Raw genomic sequence first — 21,802 nt, 5'->3', positions numbered from 1 at the left:
GGCGTCTCTGCTTCCGCTGCTGCCTTCCTAACACAAATGCTGCTTTCCTCCTCTCTCCAAGTGCAAACCCTATCTTCAAGAAAAATAACCTCCACTAGGGAGCTTCTAGGGCCTTTCCCAACCAGGAGCCTGGTACTTGAGTTTCTCCATATGACAATCTGGATAGCCACCCAATGTGGGGGACCCACCTCATCCTGTGCTCCTAGGCCAACAGGCAATGATGCGGCTCCAGGAGGGCCCGTGACCCCTGTCGTTAAAAAAGTGTGCACCAAGTCCGCAAAAGCATAAAAAAGTTTATTGGAGCATCACAGCTGATTGGGCGGGTATTGCTGAGTAGTGGAGTGGGGAGTGGGGCCGATCCCGCCGGCCCTTAGGGGCCCCTAAAGTGCATTCGGTGCGGCAGGGATGGGGCATTCGGTGCGGCAGGGATGGGGTTTTTGCATAGAGAGTCGGTCCCGCCGCTCCTCCGCCATCCCTGCTTCTTCGCCCAGCTAAGCCAGATCAGCCTCGGGGCCGCCCCGCGCGCGGGGCTCGCCGCTGCTCGGGCTCACGAAAACGGCGGGCGCACGCGCCTGCAGCGCCAGCCCGGGCTCTCGGGGCCTACCCACCGGGGCGGCCAGAGCGGCGCTGCCTAAGCGCGTTTGAGCCACTGGGATCTCGTCCAAGGACTCGCCAGACGCCGAGTGATAGGCTTCTGCAGGGCTGGCGTCCGCGGAGTCCGACGACGAGCTGGAGCGGCGGCCGGGGGTCCGGGGCCCTATGGGGTTGGAAGAGAACGTAAGACTAGGAGCTGCTACTCACTAAGGGCCCTACCTTTCCCTCCCTCGGAGCTCCCCGAGCAGATTCCGGTCAGGAATGGGCGCTCACCCGGCAGCCTGGGCAACTGGGGCTCTCTGTTCAAGGTCCCAGAGGTCGGTACCTTATACATGCGCCGCTTCCTCTTTTTCTGCAGAGACAGAGGGAAGCCTGAATAACCCTTCCCCAGACCTCACCTCGCCAAAAGACGCGGAGGAATGGAGAGGGGTAGACTTCTTTCCCATCCCCTTCCACCTGGGCAGGAGCCCAGCACAGTCCCCCCTACCTGGGGTTGTATCCGGGGGGGCAGAGCGAGAGTCTCTGGGGAGGAGGGCGGTGGAGGCTCCACTTGGCCGCGGGTAGCAAGGAATCCGGAGGGACTGAAGGGGAAGTGCGAGGGTAAGTGCTTGATGCTGCTGTTCCTTCAAATACCACCCTGTTGGAGGTTCTAAAATAAGCCTCCCTTCCTAGCTGGAAGGAGGCATTGATCTGTCCAAGGCCACATTGGGCTGGACCAAGACCCATGCCTTGGCTTTGGCCTAACTCCTTTCTCCCACCTCATTGCCACGCCAATGGGAGATGTGAGGTGGCCCTGCCCAAGTTGCACTCACTTGGCATTCACTGCGGCAGGCCTGGCCTGGCCAGGGGGCTCTGGGCGCACATGGCTGAAGGTCCGCATGTAGAGCTCCATCTCCTGGGGAAGGTGGAGGTGAGGGAGGCTGGGAGGCTAGGTATGGGTCCAGGGCCTCCTGGGTCCTTAGGCCCACTCTGTCTAGGACACACCCCCTTACTGTTCTCTCTGGGAGGTGTGGGCAAAGAGGTCTATGGCTGTTCTCTAGGCTTCCCAGTTATGCTGGGAAAACCCCAATGCAGAATGAGGCTTAAAACACCTGTGTTTGTACCTTACCCCATCCCCATTGTTTTCCTCACTTCAAATTCCACCTCCTCCGGGAAGCCTCCAGCCTCATGGGTCCAATGTACCCAGTCTAGAGCTGTTCTGGCCAAGTTGGGGCGGGGCAAAGAGGGACTCAGAGAGGCCTCCTCTTGCTCCTGGCTCCTTCTAGCTCCTGGCTCCTTCTAGCTCTTCAGTCTTTAAACCAACTTTTTTCCCTGGTTGGGAAACCTGGCACTTCACACACTCGCGTGTGCACCTGCGGCTGCAAGGCTACATGCAGGGATCCATGGCTCCCTGAGAGCTGAGTCCTCAGAGTACCAGACACAATCTCAGCTGCTGGAGGGAATTGGGGGGATGAGTGGTCTCCCCAACTTCTGTTGGTAAAGGGAAGGCAATAAGTGGTGGGAAAAACAGCGCCGCGGTCCCACCTGGGACCAGGCTTATGGGTGAGTTCTCTGTCTTGTTTAGTTGCTGATCCTCGCAGTGACCGTTGGAGCAGCCGACCAAACGCCTGAAAGTAAGGCTGGGAGGTAGCAGGAGTGGCCTGGGCTTGCACCCTAGCACGCAGCATGCGCCCCTGCCGCGCCCGAGAGGACTGCAGGTGAGGAAACAAAAGCCAGAGAAATGGCCAGAGATGGGAACCTAGTGGAGGGGGCAGGGCACCGGACAGCTGTCACTGGCTCGACAGTTGTTTCCATGGAGACCCAGGCGTCCTGACTAATGCAGAGAAGACACTATAACAGCAACGCCGTCTCTAAAACAAGCCTATGTTTGGGGGCAACGGCTCCAGAGTGGGGCCCCTCCCACATTCCTGCTCAGGGTGGGGGTGGGGAGGCTGCCTGCAGGACAGCCCTAGCAGGTCTGGGGGACGAGCCCAGCCAGTCATGGGTTGGCTACACAGATGCGGAGAAGGAGGCCCCAGGCAAGCCCTGCGTGCAACATCTGCTCAGGCTGGCCCTTTGGAGAGGACTGTGGGGGTGCCAGCCTGAGAAGAGGAGCCTTGGGAAAGAGGAAAGGGTCAAAGCCCAGCACAAGGACTGGGACATCAAGGTAATCCTTTCCCCACACATTTCCTCTGCACCAGTGTGGACTTAATACCCCTCCAGGGCCCAGGAGAGAGGAGGCAAAGCCTACCCTGGTGCTCCTGGAGTCCAGAAGCAGAGGACTGAGAGCAGCAGTTGTAGAGGATCGTCCCATAAGCCTGATGGGTCACAGTGGGACAGGAGCCAGGCCCTAGCCATCTGGGGAGGTTTGAAGGTGCCACCAGGGTGTCCCCATTCAAACTCCCCTCCTCACAGCTGTCCCTACAATCCTCCTTGAGACCTTCAAAACATGCCCATTCCTGAGTGGTATAATACATGGCACCTTTCCACCTCAGCTCTCCACCCTGCTCCCTCTGGGAAGGTCTCCCTCAGGTCATTTTCAGATGATATTAAGTGCCCTGGCTGCTGGCACATCTAGCCTCAAAGCCTAAGCAGGCAGTAACTGCAGAGCCAAGGCCCTGAGCCTTTGAGTTTGGGGATCCCAAGGCCAGCCCAAATGGGCACTGCTGTGAAGCTTGAAGTCTCCTGCCTACCTCTCTGAGCTTGTCTCTTCTGTGAAGTGGGGTGATGCCCACTCCCAGGATGGCTGCCACTGTGCTTACACGGATGGGTTCAGGGCCCAGCACTAGGGCAGGTACTCAGTAGTGTAGCAGGGATTGGGGGGAGGTTTCTCCACTAACAGCCATCACTCCCCCAGGCCTTCCCAGACCTGGCAGCCTGGCCCACCCCGTGGCAATGAGGAGAGGAGAGGTGGGGTCCCAAATCCTTCCTCAGTCCACCCACTAGCCTGTGTTTGTGTCCAGTTGCCATGAGGACTTTGGATCCAGAACTCAGCCTTCCCAACAAGGCCTGCCTGGGCCCCCTGCCTTCCCAGTCCCTGGGGGCTCCAAGGACAGGCCCACCCCACCCCCAGCTGTTGACCTCAGGAAGCCAAGGGGCGTGGGAATGGGGATAGGCTGATTAGCAGCTGGGCTGGCCAGGCCCCAAGCCTGGGCTGGAGGATTCCTGCTTCAGAGTGTGGAGACCTTAACTCTTCCTAGACCCAGCTTTTTAAATCTTTCTTGGCCTCAATTTGTTCATCTGCAACATGGAGATAGTAGCATGACTTGCCTCATGGGCTGTTTCAAGATTTGAATGGGGTAATGGGTATAAAAGCTCAGGGTCACAGGTGGAGAGAACTGATGGCTCCATCCTGGTGAACCAGTCCTTGGTCCAGCCCTCTCTCCTCCTTCAGCCCCACCCTGCCCACTTCCAGGCTCCCGCTTTCTGCGCTCTCCAGTGCATGCTCCAAGCCTTTCCCCTGGGGTCAGGGAAATGCAGGGCTACCTCTGGCTGTGCCCACACTTGAACAAGCAGGCACATGCTTAGTACACACTTGCCCTCGCCCCTGCTGCCTCCAGCACCCACTACCCCAGCTGCTATTCCAGGCTTGCTTCCTTTTGCCCTGTCTTATCATTGACTACTTGCTGCGTAGCCCATCACCCCTCCCACACCCCTTCTCCCACTCCCTCAGCATTCTGGGACACTTCTATACCTGAATGGGCCGCATCTTCGGGGGACATGACTCGAGCTCCCTGTGGGCCCCCTTTGCCTCCTGTGGTGGACGATGCTGCACAATGTACTCATAGGTGGTGAGCTTGTGCCACACTGAGGGGGTGAAGATAGGGCTCAGTGTAATGGAAAAGGAAGGTGAACCTGGGCTTCAGAAGGTGAGGGAGGGTACCCAGCTGCAGGCTAAAACCCATTGTGTCCATATCCACTAAGCCACAGAGTGAGACGAGTCACCATTAGAGAGCCAGCACTAGGAAGGGGCATAGTTTCAGGGCTCCACAGCCCAAACTGGGTAACTTCCTCCAGTTTAGGGACCCCATCCCCTGCAAGGAAGGTGTGGGTGTGTATGTGGGCCGGGGTGGCACTTACTGAGATAAATGTGGAAGCAGAGCAGGTGGCCGAGCAGGGCTGTGGAGAGCAGGCCCAGAAGGATGAGTAGGGCAGCCAGAGCCAGGATGGCAGGAGCCTGCGTCTCCACAGGGGCAGCAGGCAGGAACACGAACCACACATCTGTGTGATTCTTCAGGACTGCAAGGCATGAGCAGACTGTGCTCAGCCAGGGCTGTGACAAGTGACCAGACAGGCTAGGGGGTGGGAGTGGGCCTGGAACCCAGACTGACCTTCAAAGTGGCGGTTGGTACGCAGCCGCATGGGGTTGACAAAGAACTCCACAAAGACATAAGTGGCCACCAGCACGAGGAGCAGGACGCCCAGTAAGGCAGATGCCACACTGTGTAGAAAGAGCCTGGGCCCAGCCATGGGCAGCTGTCAGCACCCAGGTGCTCCAGCTGGGCAAGGGCCCAGAGCTCAGAAGGGCCAGTGGTTGGGAGGGGGAGCTGGGCCTCTGACCCCACAGCCCTAACTCCTCAGGAAGCCGAAGGCTTAGGGCAAAGGTGGAGATAGGCAGCCACCCCCAATAGGCTCTCCACCTTTCCCTGGGCCAGGAGGAGAAAGATTCCAAACCTACCCTCAGCCCTGTCAGGTGGAAGCCATGGAGAGCCTCACCCTCAGACCAGCACACAGGTTCTCCAAGTACCTCCCATCCTCTCCTGGCCCCATATGAAAGTTCAAGGGCCCTGGTTCACACACTTCAACACGCATCCCCAGGTACCCCTGTGGCCCGGATCTGGCTCTCACCGGTAGTTCCTCTCGCCCACACAGTTGTTGAGCCACTTGCAGTGGTGGTCAAAGCCGCACACGCATTTGTTGCAGGCGCTGCAGTGCTTGGAACGAGCACTCCTGCGGTGGGAGGGGGCACAGAGCGATCGCGGGCTTACCCCACCCTTTGTTGACCATCCTGGCCTGGGGGTTGCCGGTTCTGTGCCTGGAGCGGGTCACTCACCCGCGCCTAAGCGGAGAGCAGAGCGCGTCTACAGGGAGCGCGCGCGCCCTCTGGTGACGGGCACGGTGGGGCGGGACACCTAGAGGAGACAGTGCTTCTGAAGAGGTGGGGAGGCGCGGGCGGGAAGGGAGGTGTACCCAGGGGTGAGAGGAGGAGACAGCGTTATATTGTCCCCCTCTGGAACTATGCATATGGGTGATGGTGGTGTGAAATGAAAATGGAGGTTCCTTTCCAAGCAAGGACCCCCTTTGCCCAGTCAGGAGAGAGTGCAGGTATGGGGCCAGGTAGCAGAAGAGAGCAAGGCTGCTGGATCCAGGGCTTGCATTGCTCTTCCTGACATCACCATTTTTTTTGAGTCTCTGCTTCTCTGCCAGACTGTGGGAATTTTTCTGGCATTCTTCCAGAAAACTCCAGTCTATCTGGGATAAGCCAAAGGAGCCAAAGGGAGCAGGGCAGGCAGACATCTGGGTGAGCAGCAAGCAGTTCACCACAGGGGATAAGATGAAGGGAGGCCAAGTTAGGGATGCAAGTGAATCTCCCTGCCCCAGGGAGGAACAAGGAAAGCCCAAAGGAGAGTGGAAGGATAAGTTTCAGTCCCCTTTCGCAGAACAGAATGGAGCCCTGGAACAGGCAGCAACTGCCAGAGCATCCACTGAGGAACAGGACACTGACTGATGTCTAGTGAAGGAAAGGATTGATGCCAAAGTCCTCAGCGTCTTAACGCCACTGACTCTTTCTCTGTCCTACGGACAGAGCCCCTTCAACAAACTTCCTGGGTCTTAATATTAAAAGTTGGTGGGGGGTGGGGGGAGCTAGCCTTGAACCATACCCAATTCCAGATCCCCTTCTTAAGGCTGAGAGACTGGGATGCTCCAGGGAAGGGCCTAGGGAGGCAGTCTGGACCAGCCAAAGGGTTTGGGCTCTGTACATTCTAACCCCTCAATGTGACCTGAATTAAGTCACTTGGCTTCTCTGGGCCTCAGAGTTGTGCATAAACAAGGATAACAGTATATTGGCTCCAGCTCCAGGCAGGCTGGGTTATGAATCTGGCTCTGCTGCCCAAGAGCCATATGACCAACCTCAGCCTTTCGGAACACTGGATTCTTCCTCTTCTGTGAAGTGAGAAAGATGTTACCCACCCTGCGGGGTGGTTGTTCAAAAGCACTTAGCACATGATAAGTACTTGGGTGTTAGCTTCTGTTAGTTCCCCTCCCTGCCCATACCTGGGGATGCTAGTGAGAGAAAGGGGTGGTTACTGGCAGAGTTAGTCATTAGCAATGTTTGTAGCAGTGCCAAATGTTTCCTACTTTAACTGATGGAAATGCTATTCCTCATCTTCTGCTTCCAGGCACCTTCTCCTCACCTTCTCCTTCACCCAGTTCTCTGTCACTCCACCAAGATTCTTGACTGTGTGAAATACAAGGGTTCTGAAGCTTCAGGACGACTGTAAAGCCTGGGCATGCCCCTGTCTGCCTTGAGCTCCCACTGGCAGTTCCCCAGGCGCACTCATTGGCCACACACACCCAATCCACGTGCACTCACACATCCACGTCGCACAAGTTGCAGTGTAGGTCTTCAATGACGTGTGCATGTTGGCTGCGGTTGAAGATGGGCAGAGGCCCTGCATAGCTCTTGTCCCGCACATTGGCATCTGCTGGATCGATGGAAACAGCAGTCAGGTGCACCACGAGATGACCAGCAAAGATGGCACCCATGCACTGGCCCAACAGGTTAAAGACTCACTCCACACTGCTGGCTGAGAGCCCACCCCTGCTTCCTGTGGCCAAAGAACTGTTCTCTACCTGTATGCAATTCCCCAGTGCAGAGACTCTGCCTGTGCTACCTCCTTGCTACCCAAGAGCCTCCTTGTCAGACATCTCTAGCATACCCGTGCCCTAGATGGAAGAACAGAGGGGCTATCCTGTAATGGAGCTCACAAACCAGCACTGCTGCTGTTGAGGAGACCAACTACAGGGCCCTGGCCTCACTGCCCCAGACGTGGTGCAGACCCTGGCTGGTCTTACCTCAGAATCTGACCTGGTTTCAGATTCTGAATGGTGAAATAAGACTAAAAGAGATCATCCTCTAAGGTTGAAGGACCCAAAATACAAATTCTAAGCTCATTTATCTTGCTTCTGAGAAGGATGCAAACATCCCCTCCCAGAAGCCAGGCCAGCTGGAGAGTCACTTGCAGATGGAGCCTCATAGACCCACTGCCTCCCTAAGTTCAGGTACTCAGAATCCTGGGGCTGAATGTCTGGGATGGCCTGACATGTTTAAGGGCTGGCCAGTGGGCACATGGCCAACTCCTGAAACACAGATCTTCCAGGATCTATCTACTCAGCAACTGGACCAAAGGCTGGGCACAAGTATGCTGACAACTTACTGCAAAGTGAATGTATAATAAAATTTTACAAATAGATTCCACCCAGTCAGCCATCCACTCTCCATCTAGTTATTCATCCATCCATCTGTCCTTTTGCTAGCCAGTCAGATATCTCTCCATCATTTATCCTCCATCCATCAGCTGTCCAACCTCCTTTTTTCTTCCTCCTCCCAGCAGCCAAATTTTCTTACACGTCTGCAGGAGCCAGGCTCCACCCTAACATGCTGTACCAGAGCTGACAGAGACAATCCTGTGGCCCACCACAACCTCTCTATCCCTACAACCCTGGCTCTGGATCAGGCCTTCACCTCTTGCTTGGGCTATTCCATAGTCTCTGGACTCTGCTCCTCCTGTCTGGGTCCCCTTGAGTGTACTCTTCACTTGGTCCTAAAGTGAGCTCTGAAAAGCTTAAACTTAAGGCCTTGACTGCTTAAACTCCTGCAATGGCTTTCAATGGCTCTCAAGCTAAAGTTTTCTCTTCAGGTTCAATGCTCATGGCCGTTTTCATTCTGGCTCCTCTCAAACCTCTTGGTATTACCAACCACTACTCCTCACCATTCCAACCTCTTTTCAGACACACTGAATGTGGGAAAACATTTAGTTTCCTGCCTGCTTCAACACTTCTCCCACCCCTCACCCCCTGGTTCATTCATTCAACTATTTACTGAGGTCTTTCTCTACATCAGGCACTAAGGCATATGGCAGGAACAAACAGACTTGGTCCCCATCCCCAAGGAGCCCACAGTCTTGCAGGAAACACAGATGTTAATCGAAGAGTAGGTTGATTGTGATAAAGAAAGTTCATGGGACTATGTGAGTTTGTAACTGGGTGACCTCATCTAGTCGAAAGGGATATGGAAATCTTCCCTGAGGAAGTATTATGTCAGCTGATACTTGGAGTGGCACAGGAACCAGCAGGAAATATAAAGAGGAAAGGGGGCCAGGCTGGGTGCTGGGAACAAGCAAAGCCCCAAATAACAGGGTGGCTGATGTGTGGTTCCAGCTCAACTCGTTGGTGCCATGCCAGAAAGAGAGCCTAGGTCACCAAATTCTGGCTTTTCAAAACCAGAAATCTGGGTTTGTATCTGGATATATGAGGCATCTCATTTTTTTAATTTTTAAAATTTTAAAATGCTGACAAGGAAATAAGTAATTTTTAAAATGTACCTGCTGAAGAAGCCCTTCAGATATGTCTATTTAGTGTGTTCATTATCACTCAATTAAAAAAATCTATAGGCCAAACTGGCCCATGGACTGCTAGTTCTTGACTTCTAACTTAGCTGGGTATTGGGGTGGAGAGAGGAGCTAAGGGCTTCCCCAGAGACCAGTGTTGTCACAACAGAGAACAACAGAGGAAATAAAATAAGAAGATGATGGGGAAATGGGCAGAGTCCAGAATGTGGAGAGCCTTGAGGATCTTAAACGTTATGGCAGGAAGAAGCCATTAGAGGGTATTAGTAACTATCATTTTTGGTTTTTGAAAGGGCACTCTGGCTACAGAGAGAGAGAGACTGGCTGGAGTGAGAGCATGTGCAGGGAGACCTGTTTGGAGACGAAATGGTCATCTAGGTAAGAGAGGCAGCTGGCAGTGGGGAGAAAAGAGGGCAAATACAATACCTTTTAGGAGGCAAAATCAACAGGACCTGATGACTGACTGGATATAGATGATGAAGGGAGAGGGTGGAGCCAAGAATACTGAGCGAGGCCAGGAGGAAGGAAGGCAGGGAACTGAGGGCAATAGGAGCGCATTTGGGCCCCCAGTGATGTTGGTCTACATGGCCCTCCTCCTGCACCCACATTCTGCTGAATGAGTCCCTGCCCTCTTACTTACCAAGTGATGATCTCCACACTACTAGGCTTTCCTCCATTTGGAAGCTGAGCACCGAGAACTGGGGCCCTGTGTTCTCATCCTTGCAACCCCAGGGCCCAGGCCAGTTCTAGGCACAAGGTGAGTGCTTGGTACACACAATTACCCTACTTCATTCTTCAGGGGCCCTAAGGGAGCCTGCAGAAGGAAGGTAGCTTTGATGGAAAGACAGAACCATTCAGGCCAAGAAATGAGAGTGCAAACCAGGTGGTTCTGTGAGCCTCCAGCATTGCCCAAAGCAGTAAATATGGAGAAGACAAAACCCTCAAACCATCCCACTTGCCTCCGAGTCAGGCTGCCTGGGCAGTCCTGGCCTCACTGGATACCAGTGATGCGACCTCAGGAAGTCATTTAATCTCTCTAAGCCCTATTTTCTTTCTTTTTTTTTTTTTTTAATTAAAGTCAGGGGAACGCCTTCCTTACAGATTATTATGAGGATTGAATGAGATCATCCATGTACAGGGTTGGTACAGTGCCTGGCACATATAGGTGCTCAATAAATTCTAGTTACTCATGTTTACTATTATTTGCTCTAATTCTACTCACTCCAAACCATGTGGTTATTAATCAGGTACCTTGATGGCAGAAACCCAGTAGTCTTGAGTAAGTGGTGTACCCATTCCAGGTCATGGGAGGAATGTCCCATGAAGCATTCTACTTAACAGTACTGAATAAGCCGTGTGGGTTACCTCAGAGAAAGTCTAGTTTTCAGAGTTGAGGACTAGGTCCTGGGTCCCAGTGAACCAGGAAGTCCCCTTGTGACACTGCTGCATCTGAGACCAACAACCTTCTCTAGAGTCTTTCTCCACTCACCTGCCCTTGTCACCTACCAGCCAAGGGCTCTATGGTTTCCCAAGAGAGCATGCTCACATTCATGGCTCATACATTCTGGTGCTCACACACACATCTGGTGTGCTCCCTCATCCCCTGCCTGGGAAGCAGGCAGGATTCTTCCTGTCAGACAGAGGAGGCTGAGATGTGCAGTTGGCAGAAGCTGTTCAGCCTTGTGCAGCCCTGCAAGGCCTGAGTTGAAGGGTGCTAACTCTATGCCTGAGACTTTCAAATTTATCCCTGTTAACTCCTTTAGCTCACCCTAGGCTACCTTCTCCCAGAGGCCCAAGGAATCATCTCCACGAAGCATACATACCAGGGCACATTCTCATGGGCACCCTCTGGACTGGGGCCACCTGCTGCACCTTAATCCTCTCTTCCTGGGGGTTATGGCCAGGGCAGGGACAGTCACATCACCAAGATCAGGCAAGTGCATATTTGTCACAGTTCCCAGGAGTTTCCAGGGCATCTTTATCCCTCCTTTTGTCAATTCAACTTTCCTTACCCTAAAAGAGTCTGATTTATAAAATCAATGAGCTCCTAAACAGTCCTGGGTATGGCATAATCATCCCTGTAAATAAAACCATATTTTAAATATACCAGGAACTTAATATGTAAAGGAAGCTACCATGATTCCTTCCAAAAAGTGAAAAAGTATTTCATAAATGGAACATCTCTTTCATCCTTCGTTGAGCTCTGGATATAATTAGCTTAAAGAGAGCTTTAAGGTTCTCATCTATAATTGCTCTTGTTGTACCTCAGTTGATGAGGTTCCCATCTGTGTGGGGCTTTCAATGCTCCAAGGTTCATTAGGTCTTTTCCCTCATCCAGTCAGGCAGAGGGGTCAGATGTGTGTTGGAGGCCAGCAGGTAGGCAGCTGGACCCCGAGGCAGAGACAGGGCCCATTTGCACTGTCTGAGGCTCTGGAACCCAGCTTTGGGCTTTGCCCATGTCCCTCCATCCACTGTCTGCACTCTCCCATGTACCAGCCCCATACTTTCCCAAGGATACAGCATAGCCAGCAGGCACCCAGTGGTGAGGCAGGAGGGGAACTAGGACCCCAAAGCCAATCACAGCAAAGAAGAGGTACAGCAGCCAGGCCACAATCTGGAGTGGGTGCGGGGGCCAGCTCCACCCATTCCGGCGGGACCGCTGGCCCTGCAGCTCCGGGGAGGGTCCGCTGGCCTGTGCAGGTGCGGTCCACACATTCTTCTCAGGGGCTGTCTTGTTAGAGGGCTTGTTGCAGATGTTCATCTCCAGAGGGAGAAAGAGTAGAGACAGCATTAGCCTAGGAGGCCCAGGCTGGAGCCCAAAGCCCCATGCCTGCAGTCAGCTTTCAGCAGGAGGGGCAGGCTGGAATGTGAAGCTCTCTCCCAGTTACTCTGCGGGGGATCCAGGACCCTAGCATGAGGAGCCTGATAGTGAGGGGAGCATGGCAGTTGAGTGCTGGCCTCAAAGCTCCAGAGCGAGCTCTGGCCCCAGCCTTAGCCAAGACAAGGTAGGAGGGTCCAGGGTTTATTTAGGACACAGTCTGACTGCCTGTTACTCAAAGTGCTCTGTTTCCACAGCCATCAAAATTAAACCCAATAAGACATGTTCTCATCTGGTAACAATATCAGGCTGGAGCCAGAGTGATGAGAACACATGCTGATTCTGTTAGGATTAGTCACCTCTGTCCCGAGGCCCAAATGCAAGTATGAGGGCCCTCAGAGAGGGCCCCCATACGCTCTGCTAAGGGAAATAGGGAGTGGGAGTACTCAGGAGAGGGATCTGGCCCCTGGTCCTAGCAAACATATACACACTCTTCAAGGACTGGGGGGCCCTGAACCATCTCCCCTGTGCCTCAGATAAGCTGCCTGAGCTTCTTGGCTGAAGAGAAAACAGCACACAAGAGAGAGGGGAGGATTCCTCACTGGTTCTCTCCAGCAGGGGAAATGACCATGTATCTCTAAGTAAACCTGGGCCTAGTGCAGTGAGAACAAAAAGGTGAGCTGATGCCTTTTGACTCACTTGAGGGAGCTCAGGGAAAGACAAGCCTTGTCCAGAGCCAAACCACCAGATGGCAGCACTCTTCCAGCCCCATCCCACCATCCCTCAGCCCAAGAGCTGACCTGGTTGTCAAAGGATACGTGCAGAGCAGACAGGTGGGCCTAGTATTACAGGAAAAAGAGCCCAACCCCCAGTATCTTCTGAACCTGAGGTGAAACCAGAGCCTGGGCAGGCAGTGCCCCACTTGGGTGGACAGGCCAACTCGGAGCTCTTGGTGGGAAGATCAAAATCCCTGGCAGCTGGACTCTCCTTTCAGAAGCCCATGCCTTTGGCCAGGAAGTCTGACTAAGACAAAGGGTATGGCAGGACCCTTTCCCCCATCAGCACATCTGCCTATAACACCTTCCTCATTTCTCAACTCAACAAAATGTGACTTGATCTTCAGAGTCCACTGCGAGCACTTCATCCAGGAAGCTTTCCTTGATGCTCCAAGTGAGTCAGGGGGCCTTCGCACTCAGTTTTTATTGGGCAGGTCACTTTGCTGTTTGGTACACTTTGCCATCTCTATGTCTGCCCCCCTGTTATGCCAGCTTCCCCTAAGGGCAGCAATGGTACTGTGATTCATCCACCTCTGTTCCCCCACATCCCTTCCCCCAAACATGCAGAACATACCTTGTACATAGTAGGCGCTCAGTAATGTTTGCTGACTTGAAAACATCTGAAATAAAAGGAAATATGGGCACAGTAAATGATGTGAAATCCTGACCCACTCAAAGCCTCCTGCCCTGTTCTGCCCTGCCTTCAATCTGTATAGTCACCAGGCACCCATACCCCACCCCATCTCTTCCCGCCCCATGGCTATTACCCTAACTGCCAAACATTCATACTCAGCCACTCTGCCGGTCATACCACCCAAGGCCCAGGGCCTCCCACAAACCAAACCTGGAGATTCTGAGTAGCCTCATCTCAAAGCTAAATGGAGTGACCCTAGTTTTCTCCCAGGGACTCAACTGGAATCCTTTGGTCATTTGCTTTGTCTTCAGTAAAAACCAATGAAAGGTGGGAAAAGAACCCCAGCTTTGGAGGAAACAGATCTAGGTTCAACTTCTGGTTCTTTGCTTACTAGCTGAAGGGCTTGAGTTTCTTCATCTGAAAAACAGGGGTAGAGATGCCCACCTAGGGCTATACACAGATCAGTAACACACATTGACACATAAATGCTCCCTAAACGGTAGACATTATGATTACCCTTAAATAGCCCTCTGGAGTATCCTCATCTCTCCAGACTGAGGAGGCTACTATATCTGATATCCTAAGAGGTTTTATGAGGTTTATGCCCAAAGTAATGGGGTTGGTTGAAGTTGCTTTCTTAAGTCAGTAGTCCCAAGGAACACATTGTCGTAACAGCTGAGCCACTGGGTTGTCATTCTGAACTTCTCAGCTTTGATGAAAGATAACAAAGGTGATCAAAAAGCTGGCATCACTTTATTTGGAAGGTCCCCAGAGGTAGCAAATCTTTGTCCTTGATTTTTGGAAACAAAGGTCATCAGGTCAAGCCCAGTGAATACAGTTGAGCTGGGCAGTTCTGCTCAGGAAGACAAATCTTTGTGGCTCCAACATAGGTTCTCTGGTGATCCAAGAGGGCAACTTCTTTGAAGGGAACCATCCATTAGGGCCCCTAAATCCTGACTTTCTCCTTGCCATCCTCACTCCTGAATAGCCCTACACCTTGAGGTAGTTTATAAAGAAAGAAGCAGAGGCACATGGCTGGCTGACATGTCCCCACTGCTGGAATGGGCTGGCAGTGGCCACGGGCACCCCCCAGTGCTGCTGTGTCCCTGATGCCTGAGGCAGGAGACGTCACCATTTGAGGCCAGGAGCCTACCACCAACAACCTTAGAGACTGCTCTGATTCCAAACCCCAGTACCCTTGGCCCAGAGAGGTACCACTTGTATGAGACCATGGATAGGGGAATGGTGCTATTGGGTCTAAGTCCCCTGCAGAAGTGGCAGCACTCTAGAGTAGACTGAGCTGCCCAGGTGGCATGCCACCTGCATTAAAAGTCTGAGCCAACCCACTCTTAACTGATGACATTTTCCCTTATGGAGTTGGTGGCCACAAATGATTTTGACCCCCCAAAAAAATTATTAAAAGGGCTCTGAGGTAGGAGAGAATAGGAGATAGGGCTTTAAGCATGGATGGGACTAAGCACTGTCATCAGACCCAGGGACTTTTCTGGCTGTCCTTCTCCTCTCAGCACTTCCCTAGGAGATCAGACTAAAAGACCTGTCATCCTGCTCCCAGACATGGCCAGCTTGTGCATTCATGTCTTGGCCCAGCCCCCTTGTGCACTAAAGATGTAAACACATATGAGACCAGGTTCCTGCCCTCAGAGGACTGCTTTCTGCAGGCCCAGACAGACCCAGACAGATATCAGGGAAGTGGGTGAATGGGTATTTTGGCAGCCTAGTATGACAGGACACATAGTGGATGGGTTTGGGATCAGAGAGCAAGATTCAGAGAGAGAGAGAGAGATGAGTCCTGGGAAGGTGCAGGGTCAGATCCTAGGTTGAAACCAAGTCCCCCTAAAATCAAGTTTCCTTACTGAAATTGTGATTAATCTATGTAAAACTTTGTTCCCTTTTGAGTCTCCTGTATCTTCAGTCTTGTGCTAACTGAAAACTAAACAACCAGAATCATATGACTAAAATTACTGAAAACATGTACTAAAATGGCTACTATAGATGTCATCATCAACACAGAAACTCTGGTTTTCTCTCCCGTGCAAGATGAACTAACAGATCCCTGTGCCATGGACCACCTGGATAGAAAATCATAAACCAGAGACTAGAATACTCCAGAAACTACGATTAAGACATGTCACAAAAATGTCACAAGATGATGATTAATCCCAGCCTCTTTGTTCTTTCCCTTAAAAAATAAAACAAAACCCTAACTCAAAGACCACGGTGGAGTGGACCTGAGGCATATCTCCCACTCCCTCTCTTGGCTCTCACTCCCTGCAATAAATGGTGTACTTTCCTTTACCACAGCCCGGTGTCAGCGGATTGGTTTTGCTGTGTGCTAGGAAAGCAGATCCAACTTCAGTTCCTTAAGAAGGTGATGACAGGAGGCCAGGTGAGTAAGCTTAGGTACTACTGAAAGAGCCATGGTGAGTCACAGAAAATTTAAACAGGGGAATTGACATAAAGGTGATGGGTGTTTTAGAAAGCTTTCTATTCACAGTGGGAAGGAGGGCATGAGCAAGAAGAGAATGGACTTGGGGGAAGTGACACCACAGCAGACTAGCCCAGGGAGGGCAATCGCCCAGCAGCCCAGTGCTTTGGGAGGAGATGGGCGGGAGGTGGGGGTGAAGCCCACAAGTTCCCCCACTGCCTGCCTGATGACCCACTGCATCTTTGGTGGGCTGACAGGTATGTGGACCTTGATAAAGATTTTCAAGTACCTTCAGCTGCCATAGAACAAACTACAGAGTTAAGTTGGTGGAGACAGAAAGAAGGCAAGAACAAAGAGGCCCCATGGAGTGCTAACCACCATAGGTAGTCGCTGGCCTGGTAAACCCAGGGCTCACCTGGCTTCTGAGGTAGGCTGAAAGGGCTATACAGGTCTCTCCCTGTCCCAACAAGGTGAAGGCCACTGCTGGGATGACAATAATCTATGTTAACCTTCACTTGCTAAAAGCCTAAAATCGCATTTGAGAAAAATGTTAGGCTACTTTAACTCACATGCCTAATTTAAGTGAAGAAAAGCTTACCATTCAAGTTCTCATTATGAACTAGAGAACAGTTACCTGACAGGTTCACTTCCCTCTTGCCCACCTCTGCTCCCACCAAAAAAAAAAAAAATATTTAGGAATACTGTTCTGAGATTCATGAATAGTGCTGTCAAAAGAACCAGACTGAGATGAAAAGTACTAGCCCTGGAGAGGCTGTAGGCATCCCTGCATTTCTGCAAGATGTCTGAGAATTTCAGGAAAGAATCTACTTCACTACTGAAGAGGGTTTGTTGGCAGAGGCCACAGAACTGGAAGGATAGAGTGCTGGGATCAGAAGAGAGGTGACAGGGCCAATGTGGAGGCTTGGAGGGCCTGGAGAACTGAGTTACCAACAGGGAGAAACACGGTGGAACAAGGGAAATGGGTTAGGGCTGGAGACAGAGCCTGCTTCTGGTCCCTGCATAATGCCCACAGATTGAGGAATCTGGCAGGCGAATTTCACAAAGCTGTCACTTTAGATCACTCCTTTATTTTTCAAAAAGATTAGCTGGAAAGCAATTTGGTAATGTCAACCAAATTTGAGGGGGCTTCACAGGTGTCACTAGGGGTAAAGAACCCACCTGCTAATGTAGGAGACATAAGAGACTCGGGATCAATCCCTGGGTTGGGAAGATCCCCTGGAGGAGGGCATGGCAACCCACTCCAGTATTCTTGCCTGGAGAATCCCCATGGACAGAGGAGTCCGGTGGGCTACAGTCCACGGGGTTGCAAACAGTCAGACACGACTGAAGAGATTTAGCGTGCATGTGCACACACACACACACACACACACACGCGCACCAAACTTGAGAAAACATATACCCTTGGGCCCAGACATTCCATTTCTAGGTATTTATCTTATGCAGATGCTTATAAAGTACACAGAGATCCATTGCAGTCATGTTGGTAATAAGAAAGGCCCCAAAAAAACAATATTAAAAAATTATATGGCACATCCACACAATGGAATGCTACATAACATCAAAAATGAGAGATGAAATGACTTTTGATACACAGGTAAGTAGAAGCTGAAACTCCAATATTTTGGCCACCTGATGTGAAAAGCTGACTCATTTGAAAAGACCCTGATGCTGGGAAAGATTGAAGGCAGGAGGACAAGGGCACAACAGAGGATGAGATGGTTGGATGGCATCACCGACTCAATGGACATGAGTTTGGGTGAACTCCGGGAGTTGGTGATGGACAGGGAGGCCTGGCTTGCTGTGGTCCATGGGATTGCAAAGAGTCGGTCACAGCTGAGCGACTGAACTGAACTAAGTAGAAAAGCAAGATGTGGGATGGTTGTAGAGTGTGCTTACCAGTAAGTGAAAGCCAAGGTGGATGGATAGATATGTATATTCCTATATGCACAGATTCCCTCTGGAAAGAAATGCAAGAAAGCAAGCACACAGGTAGCCTGTGAGAAGGAGATCTAGTGGCTAGGGATGAGAGAGATCTGTTTTTACTATGTACTCCTTGGTGCTGTTTGGATTTCTTTTTTCACCATGTGCGTGTACTACTTTTGAAACAAAAAGTCAAATAAATAATTGAAGGGTGTCATCTCTTACCCTCCTGGCCCCAATGGGCTTCCATGTGGACCAAATATGCGCGTGTGATCTAGAGCGTAGTATCACACCAGACAAACAAGGAAATCCTGCCTAACAACCACGCAACAAAAGAGCAGTCAGTTGTAGTTCAATACTTTCTCATTCTCAAAAGCAGTTCTGAGTTGTTCAGCTGAAGAGCTCCCTATGAGCTGTTGGGGAGACAACCAGGCGGCACAACAGAAGAGCAGCCGGGCGGAACCTTGCTCCAGTTCTCGGCTGAAGGTCAGCTAAGCTTCCCATGACTCCAGAACCCAAAGGGAAGGTGCACACCACAGGAAGGTTTCACTCCCAACAACCTTTTCTTTTGCTAGAGGATTTATAGTTGCCTATGTGTGCTTTTCTGTGGATATTTCAAAACACGTTTTCCGTTTTGTTTTTTTCCCCCAGGATCTACTTTTAAACCCATTTTCACTGAGATCTGACCAATGCCCAATTTAACCCCTCCAAAAGGAGGGGCTGAAAAGAAAATGCTGCATGGTTCACACTGTTTTACAGCAAAAAATGTCATTAAAAAAAAAAAAAAAAAAAACCTCAAGGGGCAAGTACTTTGTTTATTAGAATTCCCCACAGGTGCCAGAAAAGTCTCTGGCTTTAAAATTCTGGGAAGTGCTTATGTGAATAAGAGACACACATCACAGAAACTCCCAGAAAATAAATTGGAGCTTCAGGCCTTTCTCATAGACCTCTCCAGTCATTGGTCTCAGATGTGGCTGGGCTCCTCACATCAACAACATGCAGAAGTCTGATGCTAGGGCAAGAAAGGCTTGAAACTTTAGTCATTTCTGAGTTGACGTGGTCTGCAAACATTCCCTGTGCCATTTTCCTCCTGAAGCAATCACTGCAAACTGTTTGGGCTTCAAGTTAAACCAAGGAAAGAGGACAACAAGAAGGGAGCAACATGGAGCTGAAATAAGGCCAATGAGCAGAGGCAAGGGTTGTTGGTTTTAACCAGGAAATCAAATCCCATGATTGTGAAAGTAAGCCTTAAAAGAACACCCACCAAGAAACAGTCATTTAGAACAAAGTTGTGACAGAACAAAGTAAGAAAAACAAAACCTGACTAATTAAGTACCAATGTTGCTTTTATTGAATCTCATGGTGATTATCTGTTTATAAACCCGTCTCCTGCTGTGAATCACCAGTTTTCCAAAAACAGGGACCACCCCTTGCTGCTGCTGCTGCCAAGTCGCTTCAGTCGTGTCCGACTCTGTGCGACCCAATAGACGGCAGCCTACCTGGGATTGCCTTCTCCGGGGACCACCCCTTACTCATCTCTAAATCCAACCGTCCTTCAGGAAGGGAAGTTAAGCCACTTCTTACTATTTCTGCTGCCATCACTCTATTCCAAGCCCCAATCATTGCTCCCCTATAGTGCCTCAACAACAACAATAACCATTGCTAGCCATTTAGATGGAGAAGGCGATGGCACCCCACTCCAGTACTCTTGCCTGGAAAATCCATGGATGGAGGAGCCTGGTGGGCTGCAATCCATGGGGTCAGGAAGAGTCAGACGGACACGACTGAGCGACTTCACTTTCACTTTTCACTTTCATGCACTGGAGAAGGAAATGGCAACCCACTCCAGTGTTCTTGCCTGGGGAATCCCAGGGATGGCGGAGCCTGGTGGGCTGCCAGACATCTATGGGGTCGGACACGACTGAAGCGACTTAGCAGCAGTAGCAGCCATTTAGAAGGCACTTATTCTGTGCTACCGCTTTAAGTGTTTTGACAGAATCTGCTTATTATCCCTCACAACTTTCTGAAGTAGGTCCAATCATTTCAAACTGTTCTCATAGGCCTCTCTAGTCATCGGTCTGAGATGTGGCTAGCCTCTCACTTTCTCTCTCATAAACAACATGCAGAGCAATATGCCCTTTTCACAGATGACGACACTGAGGCTCAGAGAGACTAAGTAAGTTCTAGGAGGCACAGCTATACTGGCAGAACTAGGATGGCCCTCAATTGACTTCCTGGTATGCCCTGTCACAACCACATTGCCCACAGCAGCCAGAGTGAGGTGAGATTTTCAGAAGTTAAAAACACATCAAAACTCCTCAGTGGTTTACTCCTCCTGCTAGGATAAAGTTGAAAGCTCCACCACATCCTTCAAAGTGTCCCTCACCCTTTCTGTTCCTCTGTACCTGCTGCCTCCAGATCTTTGCATTTCCTTTTGCCTCTTCCAGAAACATCCTTATCCTGATCACAATGCTGACTCTCAACCTTAGATCTTGGCTTAAAAGTCGCATGAGAGAGGGGATCCTCCCTGACCTCCCTTCATTTCAGCACTAGACCATTTAACCTGACCTGAAATCACTTTAGTCGTGTATCTGGCGCCTGCTCCCCGCAACCCCCGCCCGACCCCTTCTTAACACTGCAGGTTCTGGAGAACTGCAGCGTCCTCTCTGGAGCCCTTGGTGGCCCCGCGCCTGGCAAAGAGCCTGGCACATAGCAGACGCTCAATGCAGATCTGCGAACCTGATGAATGCTAGAAGGAAGCCGGGCGCCCTGCCCAGGACCTGCAGCCCAGGCCGCGCGCGGGCTCCAGGCGAAAAGCTCGGCCGGGCGGCGGCAGCTCTGCCCCCGTGGCTCAGCTTAGAGGTGAGAACTGCACAGGGGGCTCCTCACCTGCGCGTCGTCGGCCGAGCCAGATCGGCCCTGCCAAGGTCACTCAGCGGCTCAGCCCCAGAGCCCGGCTGTCCACCCACCCCAGAGCGGCCGCGCTTCAGACTCTCGCGGTAGAGACGGTCCCTGGGACCGGGCGGCTGTGCGCCCCGGATCCGAGCCCCATTCCGTGACGCGAGGCGGAGGTTAGGCCCGCAAGTCCTCCGGCTCCGAGTCCAGCGGGCTGGCTGTACCACCCGGCCAGGCAGACGCTGGCTGGGCCTCGTCCGGCGCTGGGCCCGTTCCCCTGGCAACGGCGTGGGCTACGGCGCCCCACAGCGGCCAAACCGCGCTGCGTCACGTCGCGCTGGCACCCAGGCTGGGGCGGGGCTCACGCGGACCCCATGGCTCCCCATTCTCCATTCCTTTTCAACATTCTTCCTCAAAAACACACTTTTCTCTACCCCCAATCCACAGCTTGTCTTCTCTAAATCCTAACTTGTCCCGTAAGCGTTCCGCTCCATTTTCTCCCCTGAGCCCATCACTGTTAGGGAAACCGTCAGCCAGCCTGCACAGTTTAATAAGAGTATGTGCTGGGCACTGGACGTATCCTAGGGAATACCCACGAGATCCCTGCCCTTCAGGGAGATAACAGGCTAAGAGGAATATATATCGAAAAGCAAATAAATATGAAGGTGGTCCATAATATAACGTGTGAAGTGTAAGAGCTGAAAATATCTCCTTTCTGGGACTTCCCTGGGTCCAGTGGTTAGAACTTTGTGCGCTCATTGTAGAGGGCCTGGGTTCAATCCCTGGTCGGGTGCAGTCTCTGGCAGGGGAACTAAGGTCCCACAGACTTATGGTCCCACTTTTGGCATCATGTGGCCAAAAGAATAAGTTCTCTTTTCTTTATTTCCTTTAAGTCAAGCATAAATCCTACTGGGATTTCTGATATTCCAGGCTGGAGGGAAATTTGGTCTTGGTCTCTACTAGGTTCCTCTTTACCCAGTTTATTCCAAGGATTCAGAATCTCCTGCAGCAGCAAGCACTGTGAGAAGCACTCTCTGGTCATGTGTCCTCTCTGGTACTAAGGCCGCAGTCATTGCCCCAACCCACAGG

The 21,802-nt window shown here is 51.7% G+C and overlaps 1 protein-coding gene across 5 annotated transcripts; it reads right to left on the bottom strand.

Moving 5' to 3' along the window:
• Positions 1–273: 273 nt before the first annotated feature.
• Positions 274–21,008, bottom strand: ZDHHC1 (zinc finger DHHC-type containing 1). 5 transcript variants are annotated; one of them, XM_027516270.1, is made up of 13 exons: positions 20,708–21,007; positions 13,823–13,848; positions 13,372–13,417; positions 11,722–11,964; positions 7,169–7,344; positions 5,422–5,523; positions 4,905–5,029; positions 4,654–4,812; positions 4,268–4,380; positions 1,407–1,489; positions 1,082–1,175; positions 868–946; positions 274–757 (listed from the first exon to the last, which is right to left on the bottom strand). In XM_027516270.1, the coding sequence occupies exons 3-13, from the start codon at positions 13,378–13,380 to the stop codon at positions 492–494; spliced, it is 1,449 nt and encodes a 482-aa protein (XP_027372071.1). In that variant the 5' UTR covers positions 13,381–13,417; positions 13,823–13,848; positions 20,708–21,007; the 3' UTR covers positions 274–491. The 5 variants fall into 5 exon arrangements, with proteins under 5 accessions (XP_027372071.1, XP_027372073.1, XP_027372069.1 ...); XM_027516272.1 differs by lacking the exon at positions 13,823–13,848 and having other exon boundaries at positions 1,082–1,231; XM_027516268.1 differs by lacking the exon at positions 13,823–13,848 and having other exon boundaries at positions 20,708–21,006.
• Between the last annotated feature and the right edge of the window lie 794 nt (positions 21,009–21,802).

This window comes from Bos indicus x Bos taurus, chromosome 18 (assembly GCF_003369695.1).
Source record: "Bos indicus x Bos taurus breed Angus x Brahman F1 hybrid chromosome 18, Bos_hybrid_MaternalHap_v2.0, whole genome shotgun sequence".
NCBI classification, from domain to species: Eukaryota; Metazoa; Chordata; class Mammalia; order Artiodactyla; family Bovidae; genus Bos; species Bos indicus x Bos taurus.
This window is presented reverse-complemented; position numbering and strand designations above follow the sequence as displayed.

Coding starts and splice junctions, on each gene's coding strand:
- ZDHHC1 (XM_027516270.1), bottom strand. Junction 7,345..11,721: donor GGGTGCCTGCTGGCTATGCT/GTATCCTTGGGA, acceptor CTGTTGGGCCAG/TGCATGGGTGCCATCTTTGC. Junction 1,176..1,406: donor CCTGCCGCAGTGAATGCCAA/GTGAGTGCAACT, acceptor CTTCCCCTTCAG/TCCCTCCGGATTCCTTGCTA.